This window comes from Balaenoptera physalus (genome assembly GCF_965194825.1).
Source record: "Balaenoptera physalus genome assembly, chromosome: 8".
NCBI classification, from domain to species: Eukaryota; Metazoa; Chordata; class Mammalia; order Artiodactyla; family Balaenopteridae; genus Balaenoptera; species Balaenoptera physalus.
Window position 1 is genome coordinate 121862351 of NC_138887.1, and position 22444 is coordinate 121884794.

General features: G+C 49.9%; 1 protein-coding gene and 1 long non-coding RNA gene across 5 annotated transcripts in view; one reads left to right on the forward strand and one right to left on the reverse strand.

Moving 5' to 3' along the window:
• Positions 1 to 9530, forward strand: part of LOC309666397 — a 44188-nt gene extending 34658 nt beyond the window's left edge. The window contains exons 10-12 of the long non-coding RNA XR_014267070.1: positions 7136 to 7482; positions 7847 to 9116; positions 9408 to 9530. This is a non-coding gene — a long non-coding RNA (uncharacterized lncRNA). The remainder of the gene's footprint in view (positions 1 to 7135; positions 7483 to 7846; positions 9117 to 9407) is intronic.
• PAXIP1 (PAX interacting protein 1) overlaps positions 1 to 22444 on the reverse strand; it is a 48494-nt gene that overhangs the window by 13070 nt on the left and 12980 nt on the right. For 2 of the 4 annotated variants that reach the window (XM_082473767.1, XM_082473766.1), the window contains 8 exons: positions 18636 to 18749; positions 15499 to 16134; positions 9978 to 10386; positions 9398 to 9492; positions 2462 to 2557; positions 1394 to 1531; positions 646 to 767; positions 40 to 224 (listed from right to left, as the gene is read on the reverse strand). In XM_082473767.1, coding sequence (XP_082329893.1) covers positions 40 to 224; positions 646 to 767; positions 1394 to 1531; positions 2462 to 2557; positions 9398 to 9492; positions 9978 to 10386; positions 15499 to 16134; positions 18636 to 18749 — 1795 coding nt within the window. Of the gene's footprint in view, positions 1 to 39; positions 225 to 645; positions 768 to 1393; positions 1532 to 2461; positions 2558 to 9397; positions 9493 to 9977; positions 10387 to 15498; positions 16135 to 18635; positions 18750 to 21227; positions 21352 to 22444 lie in introns of all 4 variants that reach the window. The other 2 variants (XM_082473769.1, XM_082473768.1) reach the window with 2 other exon arrangements.

Sequence of the window (22444 nt, forward strand, 5' to 3'; positions counted from 1 at the left end):
GCACGCAAGCCGGCGGCAACGTGGACCGGCCCCGCTTACCCAGAAGGTTTGAAACCAAGTGCGGAGCCGGGGCGAAGGGGTCCTGCAGGCTGAAGGTGGTGTAGCGGCCGAACTGGATCTGCCGCAGGGCCTCCAAGTTCCCCAGAAGGATGTCTCCCAGCCACTGGGCGTTCACGCACGGGATCCTCCACTCTTTGGCTTTCTCATACTTTAAACCAGTTGGTCTTTTTTTTTTTTTGGAAGAGAAAACACATTTATTAAACGTTAGAGTTCTCTGTGTTCAAATTTATATTTATATTCAACAAAGCCAGTCCACATTTTCTCACGCTAGAAATGGCAGGGATGTTTCTGTAGAGCCGACCCTGGCTGGTGAGGAAGCGTACACATGGGTCACGAGATCATCACTAGGCCTACCTTTACCTTACTGCTGTTACCTAGGCTAAATTGCATCTCATTAATTCATCTAATTTCATTCTTCTGCTAGCATTATCATAAATATCGTTGCTATCCTGTTAACAGACTTTGGTTTTCACACCCTGATTTCCGTCACAAAACTATGACATATTAAGAAATGCAGAATTGCTGAAACAGCCGCTACAGCGTGCATAAACCGAAGATCAAGGACGGCTTCAGAACCATGCTTACTCTTTACAGATGAGCACCGTGTTGCTGCGGCAGAGATAGCCCGTGTACTTGGCACCTGCCAGGTAAGCCATCAACTTCAGGTCGTCCCTGTCGCGGTCGACAAATCCAGTCACAGAAATAATCTAAGGAAAAAGAGCAAGTAAGGCCAAAATACTACGACAATTTAACCCAGTTAATACAACTCTTTCTTCTACATTTTAGTTGTTTTATAGACACGTGTGTTTCCGTTCCTTCTCTGGCATCACGAGAGGTACCCAGTGACATCATCTCTAAGAATGTCAAAACCAGAACTTTGTTAACGGTGAAAATGTTACACACACAGCCAGCAAGGGGACGGAAAACAAACATACCAAATATGGGAAAACCATTTTTGTGTTACTATGACACCGTTCAGATAATCTTAATGAAGTTATACTATTAAGCGTATAAATAGTAGTCGGCTCTCCTCACTGATCCCAATTTTGAGCTCAGCCGAGTGGGAGAAGCCAAAAGTGACAACGTCTGGCCAATAGCAGCCACTTCTGGTGTAAGACGCTTGCTTTACTTCAGGAATTTATGAAACGGGGTCAAAAGACTTAGGAGGATCAATGAAAGAGCGACTCTGTGCAGGAAGCCACGACTGTTACAGGAGAACAGAAGGAAGTAAGATGCCTAACGTGCTCGGCACCGGCCAGTGGGCCGTTCGCAGCCCACGGAGGACACGGGAGCGGACGGGCCCGCCCGGCAGAGGAGGAGGGGTGAGCCTTACGTGCTGGGAGCACGGCCGCCCCCCGGGCGGGAAGGCCACGGGGAAGTGCAGGGCCCGATGGGGTGGCACGAGCCGCTTCTTCTTCAGCACCGCGTTCAGCCAGTGTGCCGTGACACACCTCTTCCTCTCCTTCACCGCCTGCAAACGCAAGAGCACGGGCTGGTCTCGGGGGTTTTCACTGCAGGCTAAACACAGACTGTAAGGCTGGACAGCTAACAAGGCCACCTTTAATGGGAGTCCTATAAATAAAGGAATTTCACGAGCTTAGCACTCAATTTACTGAAGTCATGAACTACAAAGGTGTCGCAGGTTAATTTTAACACACCCCGAAAACGTTACTGGCCACCCAAGAACAAGAGCCGACCACGGGAGAAGAGCTACACGTCTGACAACCCTGGAAGTAACTGCAGCCATGGAAGGAGATGACATTTCTGATCATCAAAATTAAAACCGCCCCATGAGAACACAGAGGGCCCTGCACACAAGTCAGGAAAGAAGGTAACTGCTCACCTCAAGTTAAGCACAGGGCACCTCCCCAGGGGCACCCCTACCTACTCGGTAACAGGGGCTCCTCAGAGGCCGTGTGTCACACACACACTGACACCCGTCTGTCTACAAATAACGTTTTTAAGCAAAGAGAAGAAATGAAGCTTCAGGGGATGAGAGCAGGCGATACTGAGGGGTAAGCTTCTGCTCTGCAGGGGCACAGAAGCTCGGGGGATGGACCGGGTCGGGCCTGCGTACGAATCCCCCAGCAGCTAAGAAATCCTGCTTCCGCCCGCTCTTCGTTCAGCGCGGCCCTGGCCTGGAGCGGAAGGCCGTCTACGCTCCCCTAGCACCACCTGGGACTTCCCCGTCTCCGTTCCTCACAGACAGAGAGGCCCGGTGGCCACAGAGGTACCTATCTATCCCACCAAAGACCGCTGAGAATTAGTAAGACAATTTTCTGCTTTTGGAGGTAGAAAAGAGTCCTTTCCAAACACGATCATCCCTAGAGTCACTCAGGACGCTAACACGGTCCGGAGGAAGGGACAGACTGGGTCCCATCGCAGCTGAGCCCTCACTCACCTGTGCGAACAGCCCGCTCACTTGACTCTCACAGAGCAGGTGCGTGCAGCGGCTCGAGAACGTGGGGTCCACGGCACCTCCGTGCGCCTGGATTATCTAGACACGCACAAGACCCAGAGTTACAGTCAACTGCCAGTGCCCAGGGGAAGGGAGAATTGTAATTTCAAATAAGATGGCTATTAAAAGAATCCATTGGGCTTCCCTGGTGGCGCAGTGGTTGAGAGTCTGCCTGCCAATGCAGGGGACACGGGTTCGAGCCCTGGTCTGGGAAGATCCCACATGTCACGGAGCAGCTGGGCCCGTGAGCCACAATTGCTGAGCCTGCGCGTCTGGAGCCTGTGCTCCGCAACAAGAGAGGCTGCGATAGCGAGAGGCCCGCGCGCCGCGATGAAGAGTGGCCCCCGCTCGCCGCAACTAGAGAAAGCCCTCGCACAGAAATGAAGACCCAACACAGCCATAAAAAAAAAAACAAAAAAAAACAAACAAACAAACAAAAAAACTGTAATGTCATGTTTCCCACTAATTTAAAAAAAAAAAAAAAAAAGAATCCATTATACATTTTCATAGTCTAGTTCCCCAAAAGTATAGAAGATACGTTATCGGTTATATCTACAGACTTTTCCACCCTGCACTGTATAATAAAAATGAACTTTAACACCATGTCATCTGAATTTCCAGAGGGAAAGTGGACTGTTCTTTCAAAAACAGGGTTTCTCAACTGGGCACTACAGACCTCTCCCCCCGAGACGCCAACAACACTCCCCCAGCTGCGACAGTGAAAAATGTTTCAGACATTGCCAATCGTCCCCCAGGGCTAGAATCACTGCTTTTAAGAAACTTTATTCTAAAAGGGGGAAGAAAAAAAAAAAAGTCAAAATGAAGTCTGTGAACACCAGAAAATTATTTTTAAAAACAGATTCAGTTTTTTGGGGTGAGGGGACTGTCCCGTACCTCGACTGCAGTGGCTACATAGTTGTGTGGCACTAAGGGGAACTGGTCAAAATTTAAAATGCTGTATACCAAAAGAGCGAGAATTTTATATGTTAAAAAAGACCTGCCCCACGAAACAATTCCATTTCATTTACAACTTCTTAAAATTTTTTATTAAAAAAATGTTTTTTAAACTGGAGTCTAGTTGATTTACAATGTGGTGTTAGTTTCAGGTGCACAGCACAGTGATTCAGTTACACATACACATATACAAATCCTTTTCTTACACTATTCTTTTCCGTTACGCTTTATCACAGGACGTTGAACGCAGCTCCCTGTGCGCTACAGCAGGACCCTGCCGTCTGTCCATTCTCTGCGCGCTCGCTTACACCTGCTGACCTCACACTCCCTCCCACTCCATCCGCCCCCACAACCCGCTGCCTCTTGGCGACCACAAGTCTGTTCTCTGTGTTCATGAGTCTGCTTCTGTTTTGTAGATAGGTTCGTTTGTGTAGCATTTTAGATTCCACATCTAAGTGATATCATATGATATCTGTCTTTCTCTGGCTTACTTCACTCGGTATGATCATCTCTAGGTCCATCCATGTTGCTGCAAATGGCATTATTTCATTCCTTCTTACGGCTGAGTAACGTTCTGTTGTAGATATGTACCATGTCTTCCTTATCCATTCATCTGTCGACGGACATTTAGGTTGCTTCCACGTCTTGGCTATTGTGAATAGTGCTGCTATGAACACAGGGGTGCGTGTGTCTTTTTAAATTACAGTTTTGTCTAGGTTTATGCCCAGCAGTGGGACTGCTGGATCACACAGTAGCTCTAGTTTTAGTTTTTTGACGAACCTCCATACTGTTTTCCATAGTGGCTGTACCAACTTACATTCCCACCAACAGTGTAGGAGGGTTCCCTTTACTCCACACCCTCTCCAGCATTTGTTATTTGTATTTGTTATTTTTAATGATGGCCATTCTGACCTGTGTGAGGTGGTACCTCATGGTAGTTTTGATTTGTATTTCTCTAATAATTTGTGATATTGAGCATCTTTTCGTGTGCCTATTGGCCATCTCTATGTCTACTTTAGAGAAATGTCTATTTTAGGTCTGCTACCCATTTTTCGATTGGGTTTTTTTTTTGTGGTTGAGTTGTATGAGGCTGTTTGTGTATTTTGGAAATTAAGCCCTTGGCGGTTGCATCATTTGCAAAGATTTTCTCCCAGTCAGTAGGCTGCCTTTTCATTTTGTTTATGGTTTCCTTTGCTGTGCAAAAGCTTGTAAGTTTGATCAGGTCCCATTTGTTTATTTTTGCTTTTATTTCTACTGCCTTGGGAGACTGACCTAAGAAAACATTGGTATGATTTAAATCAGAGAATGTTTTCCCTGTGTTCTCTTCTAGGAGTTTTATGGTGTCATGTCTTATGTTTAAGTCTTTAAGCCATTTTGAGTTTATTTTTGTGTAGGTGTGAGGGTGTGTTCTAACTTCACTGATTTACATGCAGCTGTCCAGCTTTCCCAACACCACTTGCTGAAGAGACTGTCTCTTCTCCATTGTATATTCTTGTCTCCTCTGTTGATGATTAGCTGACTGTAGGTGTGTGGGTTTATTTCTGGGCTCTCTATCGTGCCCATTGAGCCACTGATCCATGTCTGTTTCTGTGCCAGTACCACATGCTGTTTTGATTATTGTAGCTTTGTAGTACTGTCCGAAGTCTGGGAGGGTCATGCCTCCTGCTTTGTTCTTTTTCTTCAGGATTGCTTTGGCAATTCTGGGTCTTTTATGGTTCCATATAAATTTTAGGATTATTTGTTCTAGTTGTGGAAAATGTCATGGGTAATTTGATAGGGGTGGCATTAAACCTGTAGATTGCTTTGGGTAGTATGGCGGTTTTAACAATATTAATTCTTCCCATCCAAGAGCATGGGATAGCTTTCCATTTCTTTCAGTCATCTTCAGTTTCCTTTATTAATGTTTTATAGTTCTCAGCCTGGAAGTCTTTCACCTCCTTGGCCAGGTTTATTCCTAAGTATTTTATTTTAGGGAGTACGATTTTAAAAGGAATTGTTTTTTCTACATTCCCTTTTTGATATTTCATTATTAGTATAAAGAAATGTAACTGATTTCTATATGTTGTATCCTCCTCCTACCTTGCTGAATTCATTTTTGTGTGGAGTCTTCAGGGTTTTCTGTATGTATGTTATATGAATATAATGACAATTTTACCTCTTCCCGATCAATTTGGATACCCTTTTATTTCTTGTCTGATTGCTGTGGTTAGGACTTCCAAAACTATGTTGAATAGAAGAGGTGAGAGGGCATCTTTGTCTTGTTCCAGATTTTAGCAGGAGGGCTTTCAGCTTTTCACTGTTGAGTATTGTATTGGCTGTGGGTTTGTCATAAATAGCTTTTATTATGTTTTGGTTCCTCTATACTCACTTTGGTAAGAGTTTTTATCATGAATGGATGTTGAACTTCGTCAAATGCTTTTTCTGCATCTATTGAGATGATCATGCGGTTTTTGTCTTTTCCTTTGATCGTGTGGTGTATCACACTGATTGATTTGTGTATGCTGAACCATCCTCGTGAACTTGGGCTGAATCCCACTTGGTCGTGGTGTTATCATCTTTTTTATGTTTTGTTGGATTAGGTTTGCTAATACTTTGTTGAGCATTTCTGCATCCATCTATGTTCATCAAAGATACTGGCCTGTAATTTTCTTTTTTGGTAGTGTCTTTGTCTGGCTTTGGTATCAGGGTGATGGTGGCTTCACAGAAGGTCTTTGGGAGTGTTCCCTCCTCTTCAGTCCTTTAGAAGAGTCTGAGAAGGATTGGTGTAAGTTCTTCTTTGTATGTTCGGAAGCTCCCTTTCTGTCCCGGCTGATCTCCCTGACAGGGAGGGGCCTCCCAGGGTGCAGGAACCTTTCCTCTTTCACAGCTCCCTCCCAGGGGCACAGGTCCCATCCTGATTCCTTTCTCTCCTTTTTTTTTTTCTTTTGTCCTACCTAGTGACGTGGAGATTTTCTTGCCCCTTCAGAAGTCCGCTGTCTTCTGCCAGCATTCAGTAGATATTCTGTGAGAACAGTTTCCACATGTAGATGTATTTCTGACGTATTTGTGGAAGGAGGCGAGCTCCACATTGTACTCCTTTGCCATCTTGATCCACTCCTCTCCATTTACTACTTTTAAAATTTGATTTTTATGTTGATTACAGTGATGCATAAACATAGTTTAATAAGGCCCAGGACAAAACCAGCAGTTTGCTATCCCATTCACTTTCCACTCCCCTAAGGCTGCCATATCCAGCTCTTTAACTCTTTCTTCTGGTAATTATTAATATACTCTAACTAATACATTCTATGCTATTTCTTTGTCTTTTAGATTTAGGTGTTATCTACCAACCTCCTACTGTGGAGGCCACATTCCCCCCAGAAACTAAAACACACACACACACGCACGCACACACACACACGCACACATGCGCACGCGCGCGCACACACACGCACACACACACGTGCACCTTCCTAATTTGGTTCTATCACAGTCCCTATTTCAATCAGCCTTTGGGATTTGATACGGTACGCCTCGCCACCTGGTCTATCACAGCCCGCCAGGACGAAGTTCCTTTCTGGTACCAACTTTTGCTTTCCCTGGTGTTTACAAATGCCTCATTCCCCTCCTTCTCACCTGTCTTCTTCTTAGCTTTCCAGGTACCTTTCACTATTTCTCTCCCAGACTCTTCAAAGAAATGCAACGTGCTGGCTCAAAAGCATGTCTCCTGACCCTCCTCCCTCCAGGGGCCAGGGCTGGACTCGGCCTGGAGCGTGGGCCAGACCAACAGAGCGTGGCGGGCGATGGCACGCGGCCTCAGCAAAGCCACGGGGGAGCCGGCACCATGCTGAGCAGACGTGCTCCCTGGAGAGGCCCAGGGCGGGGGCGTGGGCCCCCCAAGAGCCATGGGGGCGGCATTCTAAGCGGTTCCTGCAGCCCAGCAGAGCCCTCAGATGCAGCCTCCTGGGGGCCAGGGCTCTAGCCACCTGCTAAGCCGCTTCAGGACTTCCGGCCCACACAGGAACCACGGGGTAGTAAGCGTCCGTTGTTTCAAGTCACTGAGTCTCGGGGGAGTCGTCACACAGCAACAGAAGACGAACGCAGTGTCACCTCTGCTTAACACGGTCCAGCCCCTCCGGTGACCTGTCTCCTCCACCCCGTGCCGTCCCTCCCGGAGGCCGCCGCCCGCTCCGGGGTTGGCTGGTCCCTCTCCACCCGCTCTCACGCCTGTCTGGACGGCCCCGCACCCTCACCCTCGGAATCCCTTCCCAGCTCTGGGTCACGCCCCACCCTTGGCCACACCCTCCTCTTGGCTGGCACGGCACGTTTGTAAGAACGGCACACGGCAGGCACAGTTTTTGACTGGGGGAGTCCGAAAATATCTTCATCCCACAGTCCCACCTGACTGACGGACTGGATATGGCATCCCAGGCTGGGAATCATGGGCTGCCTTTGAGAGCCAGACACCCGCCCAGGTCCCGCTGGTAGCCTCCTCAGCCCTGAGCCCGGCGGCCCTCACACACTGAGCTTCCACGGCGGCCCCAACAGTGCCCTCTTCTCTCCTTTCAATCTGCAGAAACGCCCTTCAGTTGTAAGCGACCTTCTTTCAACTTTCTTGCCTTCATTTCCTCTGTTCCCAAACTTCTAGGATTTAATTTTGGACCTCTCGGACTAACCCTTTAACTGACAAACAAAAACAAAACCCCCCAAAACCAAAAGCAAACCTCTTCTTATCTTTGAATTTTATTCCACTTTTTTTTTCGGGATAGTTTCTAAATATCATTACCCCCTACACTTCCATAATTAAAAAAAAAAAAAAATGTCCACCATTGTAACTCAGACAGGCGTCTCCTCCCCTGCCCCTGGCGACTGCCCTCCTTCGCGTGCTCAGCGCTTCCCAACCAAGGCCCAGCCCAGCCACCTCCCCGGCCTCCCGTGCCCAACATCTCACAGCGAAACGCGCACCTGCCCACGCTCCACACGCTCTCAAGACAATGGGGAGCAAACTCCAGTTCCTACAACGTGCCAGGTAAGTCGGGTCTTGGAAGGGACGGCCTGGCCTTGGTCTCCGGCCGTCCATGCCTCCTGGACCCCGACCCTAACCCCGGCCCCCGGAGCGTGCTCTCCCTCTGCCGCGCCCCTTCCGCAGCCCCGCGGCCGTGCCAACGCCACTCTCTCCACTGGGACCCCTCCCTCCCCTGAACTCTTACTCGGCCTCAGCCTCACAGACGGGGTCCTCTGCTTAACAAGCACCCGCCCCGGCTGGCGCCTTTCCCCAGGCTCTCCCGCACCCAATGTGCTGTTCACCGCCACCTGAGCGTGCGGCTGTTCCTCCACCCGTCTCACGGTTTCCTCGCTCCTGTTCAGCCACCAGCGTTCCCTGCGTCTGACAGTGTGCCTGGCACGCGGCAGGGGCTTAAACACCAACAATGCTTGCAGGGAAGCCCACCGAAGATGCATCTGAAGCACACAAACTCATGGTTTTAAAGAAAATTGGACTCAATTTTGATTTGTGGCACTGCAAGAGAAAGTGTTTACTTTTCCTTTTCTTTAAAGGCCACTGTGCAAACTAATAAATCAATCAACGGACTCAGTTCCACACCTGGGCTAGAAGACTCTGAGGTCCCTTCCAACCACTCGCCTTTGGAGAACAGAGATGACACAGGTACATGTAAGTCCAGGGTCCCGACCCGAGGGCACCAAAACCCGATCTTCTTCCCACACCCCCGGTTATGCACAAGTCATCCATGCCACTCAGAATTTCAGGACTGAAAATAATCTTAAGAAAGTCCAACCTTTTCCCCTTACAGTTAGGAAAACTGAAGCCCAGACAGCGGATCTGCTCAAGGTCCTGGGGGGTGTTAATAAAAATGCCCATAACACCTTCAGATATCATATGTATGTGTATATGTATATGTATATGTATCTGCGTCTCAGTAACCTTACCCTTTTCCAGGTGGCCAGCAGCTGTTTGTCAGACATCTGCTCTGGATAATCCGCAATTGCGAACACACATCCCAGTAAGAAGCCTTCTTCTGGAACTAGAAAAGAATCATAAAAATTAAAGTCCCAACCCCATGAATGTGTGCACAAAACATAAGCAAGCTCATTTTGCAGAGTTCACTATGAACATGTGAAGCGAGTCACGCCTGACCATCACGTATCCACCAGTACGGTGAGGACCTCTGGCACACTGCTGCAAACATAGCTGCTCGCCTGTCTACGTCAAGTGACCGAGAACATGAAACCAATGGCTCCTGCCTGGGCACTGAGCATCCCGAGCTGGTCCCTGCGGCGGCCTGATGTTCTATAGACGCCAGTGTTCACTTCAGGGTATGGCGTCCCAAAGTACCAAAGAAATCTAACTGTTCCGTCCTCGTAACTACATCCTCTGTTAGGTAACGAGACCCCCATTCCCCGTTTTCTAAGAGTTATTTTGGCATGAATCCTTACCCTACCTGCAAACACTCTCCAAGTAAGTATGAGACTTTTGGGAGAAGAAAAAGGAAGAAACCACATTACTAACTCTCTACTGCTGGGTCGTGTCCGAACAGCTGGTGCTGCGGCTGGCATGGCAGGGCCTGGGGCGCCTGCGTTTGCATCTGCTGCTGGTGCAGGCGCTGGAGCTGCTGCAAGTGTGCGAGCTGGTGCTGCAGCGCCTGCTGCTGCGGGGGGAACTGAGGCTGGTGGGCCTGCGGCGGCGGCCGAAACGGGTGCGGTGGCGGCGGCGGGTAAGGCTGCTGCTGGAGCTGCAGGGCCTGCTGGGGCGGCAGGTGCAGGACGGGCGGCGGGGCCGGCGGCGGTGGCGGCGGCGACAGATGCGGCTCCGGGGTCACTTTCGCCTGGCTAAGCAGCGCTGCGTTCACGTGGCCCTGCTGGCCGTGGTTCACCTGCGGCTCTAAGGTCTTCGTCGGAGCTGCGAGGGACTGTAAGATCTGGAAACAGAGATCAGGCGAGGCGGTCAGCAGCAGCTGCTGGCGGGCGCTCCCCGCCCTCGTCAGGAGGGCAACGGCACGCCCTACACGCCGTCAGCCAGACGTTCGCTAACCACACGGTGCAAACACAACCGCCGGCGTCTCCTGTGCACTAAGCATCACCAGTCTCAGTGAAGCAGATAAATTCATATTGTGAGACATCTTCACCAAAATGTGAAACTAACCTAAGTGAAATGGAATAAGCTGATGAGTGAAAGTTGACCGACACAAGCTCAAGTGGCTGACGTGCTCTAGAGCAGAGGGACGGGTGTCCGGCCACACTGACCTCGCCGGCCCCGGGGCGCGGCCTTGTCCCTCCAGGGCCCCCTCCTGCCCGGCCACGAAGGCACCGGCAGCTGGAGAGCCGGACCCAAGCCTCCTTCCCACAGCTGCTGCTTCCCAACGGAGCAAGGGGTCCGGCAGAGGGGGACGCAAAGAGCCCAGCCGAGTGAAGGCACGGGACACAAGCGGCCCTGGAGAGCAGCCGCCGGCCCCTCCCGTCTGCGGTCGTCCTGCTCTGCCACACGGAAGAGGGGCGGAAGAGACACCAGCACTAGGCTTGCTCGCGTGGTCGACCTTCCCCCAGCCGAGAGCCCCTCAGCACAGCTGGTGTACTCGCCTTCCTCAGAGGTGATGGGAGCTCCGCACGTGGGACAGAACACCTCAAGCTAGAGAACCACCGCCAGCCAGCCGAGGTTGAGTGAACCCTCCCTCCCAGGGACAGAAGTCGGCCGAGAGCTGAACAAGCTGCAGGGCGGGAGGGGGCAGGACGGGGAAGCAGGAGACACCAGCTCACTGAGCGTCAGATCGCCTGTCATTTTACTACCCTGCGCAGTGCTGGATGTAACAAAAGAAACGTGTCATATGATGAATCTTCCCAACATGCTCAAGTAACAAAAATTGGAAGCCAACTTCCTATGGTCAAGGAAACCAGTAACAAACAGATTTTACCAAAAGTCAATCGATACAATTTATCCCTATTAAAACATCCTTGTCATTTAAATAAAACTCCAGAAATGCAACTTTCACATAAACCAAAAACCTATACAAAAATCTCAAATATGTTTTTGACATGTGTCTGGCACTTAAAACAGACTCCAAAACATAAAGGTTATATAATTTGAAAGAGTAACAGACTTTGGATTTAGTGGTGAAACAAATTAAAATTGAAATAAGTTAAACTCAAGGGTTTGAGTACATCTGTCTTTGAAATCACCCTATAGGTAAGACATCTCTATAAGGAGACTCTTTGGGTACTTCAAAAACTCCTCAAGTTGAGCTCTGAGCAGGAAAAAAAGTTTTCAATATGTTTGTAATTAACAGGATAACTAGTTCTTCTCTATGCAAGTATTAAAAAATACCCAGGAAAGTGGAGGGAGAAATGAACCCCACCACATCCCTGCCCAAGTATACGGAACAGCATTTGGGATGAACATTTCCATAAAAAAGCAGGCAGGAGTGGGGAGGGGACCCCACTTGGATATCTGCAGATGGGCCACGCGCCCACACGAAGGACGCTGGTCTGGCGCAGGGGTAACGGGGTCGGGGTGGGAGGGAGGTATCATCACTTTACAGCCTGTGGCGCCATTAAAATGTAAACTTTTGTCCATATATTACTTTTTCACCCCCAGAAGTAAACAGCCTGCCTGTCTGCCGTCATGACCAGGGCTGACCTGACTGCTGCCCGGGGCGTGCTGCTTGCCCCCCAGCTCAGGGGGCTCGTGATGGCGTCAGGTGGGCCGGCAGGAAAGCCCGGGGCCAGGACCCAGCTGGAGGCCCCTTCCGTGGCGACCACGATCTGAAGGGGCTGGGGGAGGCCAGGACGCGACAGGGGGGCAACTGAGAGCAGACAGAGATGCTGGCAAGAGCCCAGCCGGGCTGAAAGGTGGACAACGGCCTGGAAAGCCGTGCATGCACCTGGCCAGCCCGGCTGGGGAGCGGGCACCCCGGCAGGCCAGGGGGGGTGAGGTGCCCCTTAGCACACCGTGCACACTCATCAGATGGCTTGTTCAACCCTCTGATCTGCCTCTAGCTGAGAACCTATGTTAGTCCTGAAGAATCGAAGAAGAAAGGTTCTTAACTGCTTGGGCACGTAATTCGCCACATGCAAACTACAGTTTTCAGTGAACGTCGAGTCTGAATCCTTCCCTCCTGGTTGTCACAGTCATTATCTAAACTGCTTAATACCGAGAGCCACGACGTTTTACATAAAACAGCATGACACACACCACACGGCTCCTAACCTCCAGAAATCTGCAATTTAAACAGGAGTTTGATGGTTGCTATGTTTCCTCAACCCCCTGATCTAATTTTAAACCAGATCTTTTACTTCTGACATTTCCAGATTCATTTTCTTCACATCTAGCAGCAAAATGTCCTAGTGTTCTGACACCGCTGAAGAACCCTCAGAGGATCTCTTCGTAATGGTTCTCGTTAGTGATCAAAACCATGCCCTCGCTAGAACTGGTCCCGCGTCTGCACGCGGCTGAGTAGACCAGGTCCGTCTTCTGCGGAGGTCTGGCCTGCAGGACGACGCAAAGGCAGAGATACGCCCAGCCCCCCTGTGTAGTCAGCATTTCCATTTCCAATGAGGTGAGTTTACCTCTACATCCGAATGGAGGGAACTTGGGATTTAAGTCAACATCCACTGTATCTGAAAAATGCGGAATCCAGTAGAAATGGCCAGTCACTGATCCGCGGTGCTTTCCACCCGCCAGCGAACGGAGAGCACCGCACATCCGTCCTGTTCCCACTCCTAGCTCCTCAGCCGACGAGGGGGAAAGAGGCTTTGCACACCTGCCCCGGCGTCCTCCCAGCGCCCACGTGGGTCTCCGCCTGCCAGCAGGGCAAGCCCCCTGGACGGCCCAGGTCTCCTCTCCAGACCAGCTGGCCCTCCAGCCTCCCCCGCCCCCAATTTCTGATCTTCTCTCCGCTCTGCCTCTGGCCTGGCATCCGCATCCCGCCCTCCCCGCGTGCTCCGGCTTCCAACCACCTCCTCGCTCCCCCCGAGGTCCCTACAGAGCTGGGTGCTGACAGGCGGGCCCAGGTGCCCACAGGTGTGCCCACTTTTTCCTGGGCTCCACCTTCTCCCCGAGCCTTGGTGACACCGTCGGGCGAGGCCTGGCCCTGCCATTCTCTGACCACCTCATCTCAGGGGCCTCCTCCTCGTTCCCTCAGCCACTCGCTGCCAATCACCCTTCAGACTCAAACTCACCTCCAGGCCCCGTGGGTTAACACAAAGCGTGACGGGACAGAGCTCGGGAAGGCTGGCGCGTGGGAAGTGAGCACACGGACGGAGCCCCGCTCCATGGGGCGCAGCTGCTGCTCAGCCCTGAAGGACGGGCACCATCCAGACTTCAGATGCCAGCTCCGTTCTGCGACACCCTCCACTTCTCAAGAGAGCCCAGAAACCCCATCGTCACGGACAATCTCACGATTTGGGCAAACAAATCAAATTTAAATTATCTGGGCCAAACTAAACGTGTTGAGCAGAACGCGGCCCGTCAGTGACTGGTGCGTGACCTCGCTCTCCGCCTTCATCACCAAAGCCACCGCACCCCCAAAACTGCTTTCCCTTCCGGGCTGCCAGGTACCTGTCACCGCAGGGCTGCTCTCCACGGCCCCCTCCCCGCCTGGGCCAGACTCCACTGGGCTCACGCTCGCTGACGGCCCAAGCCGGGGTCGCCAACTTACACTGGCTCCTAACCGGCTGCGGTAACACGTCTTCCCAGAATCTCGGGTCGACTGTCGGAACCTTGCCCCCGAAATCCCTGAGCCCCGTCTCCCGCCACACACTCTGCCCGCCTTTCTCTGGATGCCACCCGTCTGGCGTCGCGAGAACCAGGCGCTATCAGCTGGTCACTGGGAACCCGAGGGAGGGAGGGGAGGAAGAGCACTTTTCATGCATCTTCAACCAATAAAGACTCGTTAAAACCACCCCCGCCATCAGACTCGATTGTGGTGCTGCGACTCGTGATAAGCAGCAGCTACTGGCCCCCCCACCGACCAGATCCCCCAGTGGCTCCTTACACGGAAGAGAAGACCCTGCGTGTCAACCTCCACCCACTCACCTACGTTCAAGCCTCACTGACCCTCCTCCCTTAGAACAGGGGCCCCAATGCCCCGTGAGGAGCCGGGCCGCGCACAGGAGGCTTCATGTGCCGCTGCCCATCGCCTGCACCCCCCCACCCCCGTCCGCGGAGAAACTGTCCTCCACGAAACCGGTCCCTGGTGCCAGGAGGGTTGGGGACCGCTGCCTTGGAACACGGCAAGGTCACGCCTACTCCAGGGTCTCCACAGCTGCCGCCCCTTCACCCGCAGCTCTGCCCTCCGTTCTGCCAGGGCCGCCTGGAGTTGAGTCTCCACTTAATTTAAGGAGCCTCCTCCGCCAGCGGCCCTTATAATACACGGCCCCTTGTTACTGCCTTCCAAACACCTATGCTGACTGTCGGTCTGCTCCCCCTCAAAGGAGGGCGGGGGCCCGTCTGTCTCATTCACCACCTTGCCTCCAGGGCCCACAAATACGCAGACGGGGGCCAAAACACCACCCGACCACCTTCTCTCCGTCTTCAAGTGGAAAACGTTTACGAAAACTTTCAAGGTCCATCCTGTACCAACAAGCTCCAATCACAAAACTGTACATTAAAATTAAGGCTTCGTCAACAAATGAAATAATTTACGTTACGCTATTTGTCTACCGTGAAGTTCGGTATAAGCAAACAAGGAACAGCTGGCGGACTGCAGGCTTCTCCTTGCTGCCACTGCTAATGAAACTGAGCAAGAGTGGAAGCCGTTGTCTGGGGACAGCGCCCGCCACTGGCGTCCTGGTGCCAACTCAGCAGAGTCAGGTCTCCAACTACGTGCCCGCCGTCAACCTCTCGTACACGGCATTTATGACACTGAAATACGTATATCTGTACGTATACACAGATAGAGACTGTAGGACACGCTCTCAGGCAAATAAATACTGCTTGTAAGCTACTTGTCCTGAAGAAGCAGAAGACAATAAAATAAATATTTAAAAAGGCTGTAAAATCCAGTATTTAAATCTTCGTTTTTTAAAGAGTGACTTACGTGCGCTACGTTGGCCGGCCGGTTGATCTGCTGAATGTCAGCACTGTTAGTGATGTTTCGCAACGTCCGCACAGCTGGACTCCAAGCGGCTATCATCTCTGACCTTTCGGAACTCTGGAGGTTTTGTCCTGAAGCCATTAAATTACCGCGGACCTCGGGGGGCAGGATGTTCCCTGGGACCGGCGGCACGTTGGCACACAAGTTAATTAACCCGGGCTCCTGGCCGGGAGGCAGCCTGCGCTTCGCCGCCGCTAACTGCGGGACCTCCGCGGGGGTCCAGTTTAAATTTCTCTCTTGTTTTTCAGGGGACGAATCTGAAGAATCGTCAAACATCAATTCCCCTTTAGATTTTTCAGTGTTCGATTTGGGTGAAAACTGCTGGTCCCCCGAGGGGGAGCCTTCCTGAGAACTGGCGGGGCTCGACTTCTCGTCTGTGCTGCCCTCATTCTGGGAATCTTGTTCCTCGTTTTCCACCCCCTCCTCGTCCTCGTCCTCCTCCTCTTCCTCTTCATAAACGATGAGACGAGGGTGGTAAAGTGCTTCATCCTTCTTCGTCTTCTCAGATATGCAATCCAGGACCCAGTCGGGTGTCACGATTTTAATACTTGCTCTCTTTAAAGCACATTCATATTTCTCCTGCGGGTGAAGCACAAACACACACAAACAAAACTGCAAGTTTTATCAGATTTCCTAGAAGTACGCACTCGAAGCAAGAACTTTAGGAGAGGGATACAGCTCCTGTTGTTGCCACTTTACCCAGAGGAGAAGCTCACATCCCTTTTAGACAGAGAACACGAGACACAACGAACCGTGTATCAACGGTCATAGGACGGCCTCAGGTCTGCCGAATCAGCTTTTACAAAGGCAACTTTAGATAACGCTACGCACAGCTAGGAATCCTGCGAGAGACTCTCAGGAATGCAAGGCGGCCTGCCGTCCAATCTGGTTGTCACTGACTGCCGCTCTGTGCAAAGTGTCACTGAGGACGGGGCACCTTCAGGGCCACAGGCAGTCCTGGGAATGCGGGGACGCTCCTCAGTCAGGTGGGCGAGTGTTTATCGAGCTCATTCTACCTAAGACACAAAGGCCGCAACGATTCTCTGACCTAGCGAGGCTTCTGACTTAGTTCTGGACGGAAGTTAAACATGCAACGGGAATACAACAGAAACCCAGCGCCAAGTCCCGCGGGCACAGGGCAGGGAGGCCTCGCTGCACGGCGGGGTCTGGCAGGGTCTAGTTGGGGCAGTGAGCTGGGGGCACTGGGCAGGGGCGCTGACAGGCAGGAAGAGGGCGCTCCTGCGCAGTAGAGGGCGGAAAGGAAGGAACGTCCGAGGGAAAGGGAGATGAGCAGGGAATCTTAAACGAGAGTTACGTGATAAAACAGCTTTAAAATAAACAAGCTTGGAAACATGGCTCGGTTAACCGACAGAGTCTGACCCACCTGCTCTAAAGCCTCGGATAACAGCAATTCTCGGGAAAACACATAATTGGGGCCCTATGCTAAATCCAATTCCTGCTGTTGGCAGGGGGCCGGGCTGGAGGATCCGAGGGTCTCTCCCCAGCTCCACCTTCAGCCTTCAGCGGGGGTGAAGTATTTACACCCAGAAACCAGCTCCCTCCTCCAAAGACTAATCAACCTACTTTGTTTTTCTATTGATTGTTATGAAATTCCTTCATTCTTCTCAATTTAAAATATTCAAGAATACAAAGGATAGTTTCATCATGCCATTTATATATTTTCTCCATAAATTTATCAAAAAATGCAAAAAAATGAATTTGCTTTAAACATGCCATTTATTTTTTGTGTGTAGTCAGCTAGTCTGTTTGACAAATCCACTCTATTCATATGCTGCCTCAAATTATAATTTGACTCTTCAGAAGTATTCACTCATAGTTTTAAAAGTTATAAAGACTTCATTCCCCTTAAAGTAGCTACCTAAAATCAAATGATTTATTTTTAGCCATAAATGAATACTGATATAAAAAGAAACCCTACACTATTTAACCAAAGAATATTACTTATCTCTTAAATTGCTATGTAAAATATAATTTTTTACTCAAGTAGATTTTAAGATTCACCTCAAATTTTCAGAGTCTCCCCTTGGACTGTGCAGCTTACTAAGTTACAACCAAACTCATGGGCTGACAGGTTATTTTCTTGTCGGGAAATGAGCATGAGGAACAGCACACATTTACGGGCTGCCTCTGCTTCAAAGACGCCCTAGAAAGGGACCCTCTTGGCAGGTGGGTGTGTCAGCCTTCCACACCCCCGCCGCCCAGGCCCGGCCACATGCCTCCCACCCCTCCTGTGAGTCAGTGCACTCGGGTGAAACACACACAGCGTTGATTCAGACTGAAGGCAACAAAAAGAGGAGGTAGTGACTGACATGTGGAAACATCAGCTACTCAAAAGACTTTCCTACTATAAATAGGTTTAATTCTCAAACTTATAAATAATTGTTCATGGAAGGAAAAAAGCTTGATTTCCACACAACGGTCGTTCTCAAACTTCATGTGCCTCAGGGTCCCCGGGCTCCCCTTTCCCTGGCAGGTTCTGATTTACTAGGTCTGGGGCGGGCTGGACAGCCTGCGGTTCTAACAAGTCCCGGGAGACTGAAGTTGGTGACCTGGGACCCCACCTGGGACCCCAAAGCCCTACGGCCCTCCAGTGCTTAGAGAGAAGAGCCCTGTGCTTAAGGAGATAGACACAGTTTTAAATACTCCAGATTATTAAGAAGGACAGAACACTGAGAGCTTCACCAAATGCATGTTTATAGCTATCCTCAGTACAAGCCTTTTAAAAAATTGTGAAGAGGACTAATACGTATTGTCACAAAAATGAACTGACGTTTCAGTGGACGTAAAAGGAAACTCTTAGAGATTCAAAAAACTCTTATTTTCAACATGAAATAAACCCAAATTTCTTTGTATTTAGAAGTCACATCTGGCTCAAAACAAAATTTATAATCATCTCACATCCTTTGTGGAATGAAGCTGTGTATAAATAATATAAACTAATGTTATCAGCTTTTGTAAAACGGAATCCGGTTAATTTAAACGAAGTTCAAAGAAGACACCTGATTACTGGGAATACTTAAATCACATTCAAAAAAGGAGAACGTACATGGGACGCTTACCCCCTTTGGTTCTGGAACAACCAGGTGCGTGCACTTCTTGTCGAGAGTCAGCTGGCAGCCCCCGCCGTGGAAGGTGAGCATGGCCCACAGGGCGCTTCTGTCCTCAGGGGACACCTGGCAGGAACCAGAAAGCAAGCTTTCATCAGGCAGCTCCACCTCTGCTTACCTACTTGCTCACTTTATGATTAAAATACTCTGTGACATCATAACAATTTTGCTTTATCTACTTTCTCCCTTACTGAATGAAATTAACCTAAGGGTATTAGTGGGAAAAACAGATGAGCTTCTAGCTATTTGCTTGTTATAATAAAAACTTTTACTCCTATCGTAAGTTTTATAATCGTCACTTTTTTTGCCTTGTCACCAAGTAAACTGAAAAATACTTATATCCACACTCCAGAGATTGAATGGAGGATTATTTCGTTCTATAACAAAACTGATAGGAAAAAGAACTAGTACACCACTCTATCTTCCACCTGTGTCATTTTTTAAAATGTTTAAATACAACAGTATCAAAATCATATTTAAGGAACTCCTTAATAATTAATGGATAACAAATAAATACTAAGTATGAAATGGATAAAATAAAAGGTAAAAATACAGTGGTGCGTAAGCTCAGGGGAAAACGTAAGTATCAAACACACAGAAAATAAGGCAAGCATAAAAGGAACAATTCTTATGCTTGCTGAGCGATGAAGTGGAGACTCCAGATGGAACGGCTCACGTGGTACAACAGGTTTCACTACAACAACCGACCAGCTACCATTTATTGCCTGCCTCCTCTGTGCCAGGAACTGTGCCAAGGGCTCCGCGTCCACCCCTAATCCCCGTGACCCGGTGGTGGGCTGCACACTCACAGAAATGACAGCTAGTAACTGGAAACTCAGACCCGGCTCCAAGCTGTATTTTCCCACTGCTCTAGACTGCTTCTCTAAGGGCGGTTACGACCAAACGTAATTACTAAAAAATAAATTTTAGCGTCTCAGAGACAAAAGAAACATTTAAGAAAAATAAAGGTGTTAATCCTAAAATAATCCTGTAAGTCAATTTTTTTCTAGATAACTTATTATAAATTGTGAATTATGGTTAAGACTTCTGAACTTTGTCTCAAGTTAATTTTTTTAAAGTGTTGACAAACAGCATGTTTTTTTCCTTGTTAACTGCCATTATTCAGCCAGCCAAAAATCTAACATTCTATAGCTACTCTCCATTTTACAAATATTCCCAGAAATTATTTTGCATTCCATACTACTCTGTGAATACTAACAAGAACACATTAATTTACAAAATCACTTTAAAAATCATTATTTTATCTCTCTTTAATTTAGTAAGTCAGTGTCACATTTCAGGATACTGGATCAGAAGATGTTATTTTTCTTAGAGACTTTCACAAAAACATTTATATCCTGCAGCCTTTGGAGGTGAGATTTAATTACGTGATAATACAGATTACTCTAATGAATCATTACATAATCTTTATTTAAAACGAAAGAAAACCCATAATCTAGATATGCCTTTATCACAAAGACTGGTCACCCATCAGTTAGGTATTATTTTTATTTCACTGACGGCAGTAACTCTAGTCCTGTACCCTGCTGGCCTGGGTCCTGGCCCGGGTCTCAACAGGGCACAGAAGTTGCTGTGGAAAGAACATCACATCGGGAAGAAGGGAGGCCTGGAATGGACACAGGGCCGCCAAACTCCAGCTAAGAGCAACTCGGAAAACCTCTGAGAATCAGGTTCTTCATCGGTGTACGTTTGGGTTAAATGACTGAATGTGCGTACCAGCTCATTCAATGAATCTGTATCAGCATAATTAAGAATGCTCTTTCCACACCAAAATGTTAATGATAGTTACCTAGTGGTGACAGGATTATGGGGACATTTTAATTTTTATACTTTTCTGTATTTTCCAAATTTGCAAGAGCATTAATTTTATAACTGGGGAAAACTGTTTTTCTTTTTTTTAAAAAGTAATCTTCCTAAACTACAAATCTATGGTCTCAGCTAAGAAAGCCTGGATGTCTCCTCAACACCTTACGGCTAAGGTCTGGAAGTTTCCAGGCGGTGTGTCGGGCCTTCCTGATCTGTGTGTGCCCCGCCCCTAGCCTCAGCTCAGCGCCCGCGGCCCCTGCACTCCCACAGCAAGCTGCCCCTCTGAACGCGCACCACCGTCCGAGCAGAGGCTACACCTCCACCCGCGTCCCTCTCCAGGAAAGGCTTCCCTCTGTGCCCCGGGGGCGCCCTCCTTCTCCAGGTCTCCCCGCCAGACGCTCCTGGCCTGCGGCTCCACCAGCTCCTCCTCGTCCCGCCTTGCTTACGAGCTACCACCCTACCGACTGGAGCCTAGAGTCTCAGGTGAGAATCACGTCCTCCACTTTGGTACCTTCGACAGGACCCAGCACAGTGCCAGGCACATGGGTAGGCAGTCAAGAAATATTTGTTGATTGAGATGCAGAATGGAAAGGGCTTTGATCTCTTTAGTCTTCGAGATTTAAACGAGGACCCTGGCCAGGCTCTCCATCAGACTCGCAACCTGCCCCCGCGACCTACCCAGCCCACCACAACAGAGGTCTCAGCCTGCATCAGTACCGGCTCAGAGGAAGGCAGGTGATGTCTGTGCTTCCCAACTTCTGCTGGCACAAGCTCCCTTCCCTACCTCTCCCTGGAGAGCTCTGGAAGACTCCAACAAAGAGCTCCAGCTTGTGTCAACACCCTGACGGGAAAAGACAGAAGGTCACTGAGAACCGCCGAGCAAACAGTCCTCGCACAGCGCCGGAGCCCTGCCTGCCTGCCTGCCGTGTGCATGTGTGCAGCTGCTCCAGAGGCCTACTGGGTGCCGGCTAACCGTCGTGATCGCCCCTCCTGGTGCTGCTCCCACACCCTGCACCCGCTCCACCTCCGCGTATGTTACAGTCCCCTTCTGGACCGGGCCCTCACCCGGGGGGGGATCCTGTATCCTCATTTATCCGCACCCCTGGGCGTTGTACCTGTCACAAAGCATCCTCACGTATTTGGTGAACCGAAGTCCTTTAGCTGCACACTGAACATACGTTTGTTAGTATGTCTCACAACTGAATTCACATTTTTTAGCAACCACAAAATACTAGTGTCCCCAGTGCACTTTTCTGAACCAGGGCTTCTTCGTATGAACTAGTATCAAGTAAAGCCTTCCCCAGTCTTAGCTGAACGATCTTTATTCAAATAAAGCAGAGCTTTCTTTTCACCGTCACGAGTGGCAAACTGTGAGAATAAGTGCAGTAACTGACCCATAAAGATCATACCGACTCTGATTGTTATTCCTAACGAATGTGCTTAAAAGGCTACAAAATTCTGCCAGAGCGCTTGCTGCGTCCGCCTTGGTCCACTCCAGGCCCAGCCGCTCCCCACCCGGAGAAACACCTGCAGCCGGGCTGCTTCCCAGACGCCCACGCGTGCCCCCCCTGCTTCCTTCACGGTTCCCCGTTCTCCTCCTCCGCTGACCTCACCTGTAGCTCCTCAGCCCAGAACCCGAGGTCTACCTAGACCCCTAAGCCTGTGTGCCAGCCACAGAGCCCCGCGCTGCCGTCTTCCCACTCCCGGCTCACCGAGCAGCGCAGAGGGGCACCAACTGTCGCTCCGCGCTGCTCCCTGGGGCCCTGCTCCGTCCCTGCAATAAAACCAACCACTACGTCTGACTTCACTCTCGGTCCCTAAGCATAAAACCCCTCCTCCGGTACCACCTCTGTCTACTTCCAAGTCCCCTTTCTCCCCAGATCTCCCTAACCCCACACGTTACTCGAGGCTCTCTTCCTATCTGCTCCCCTCTC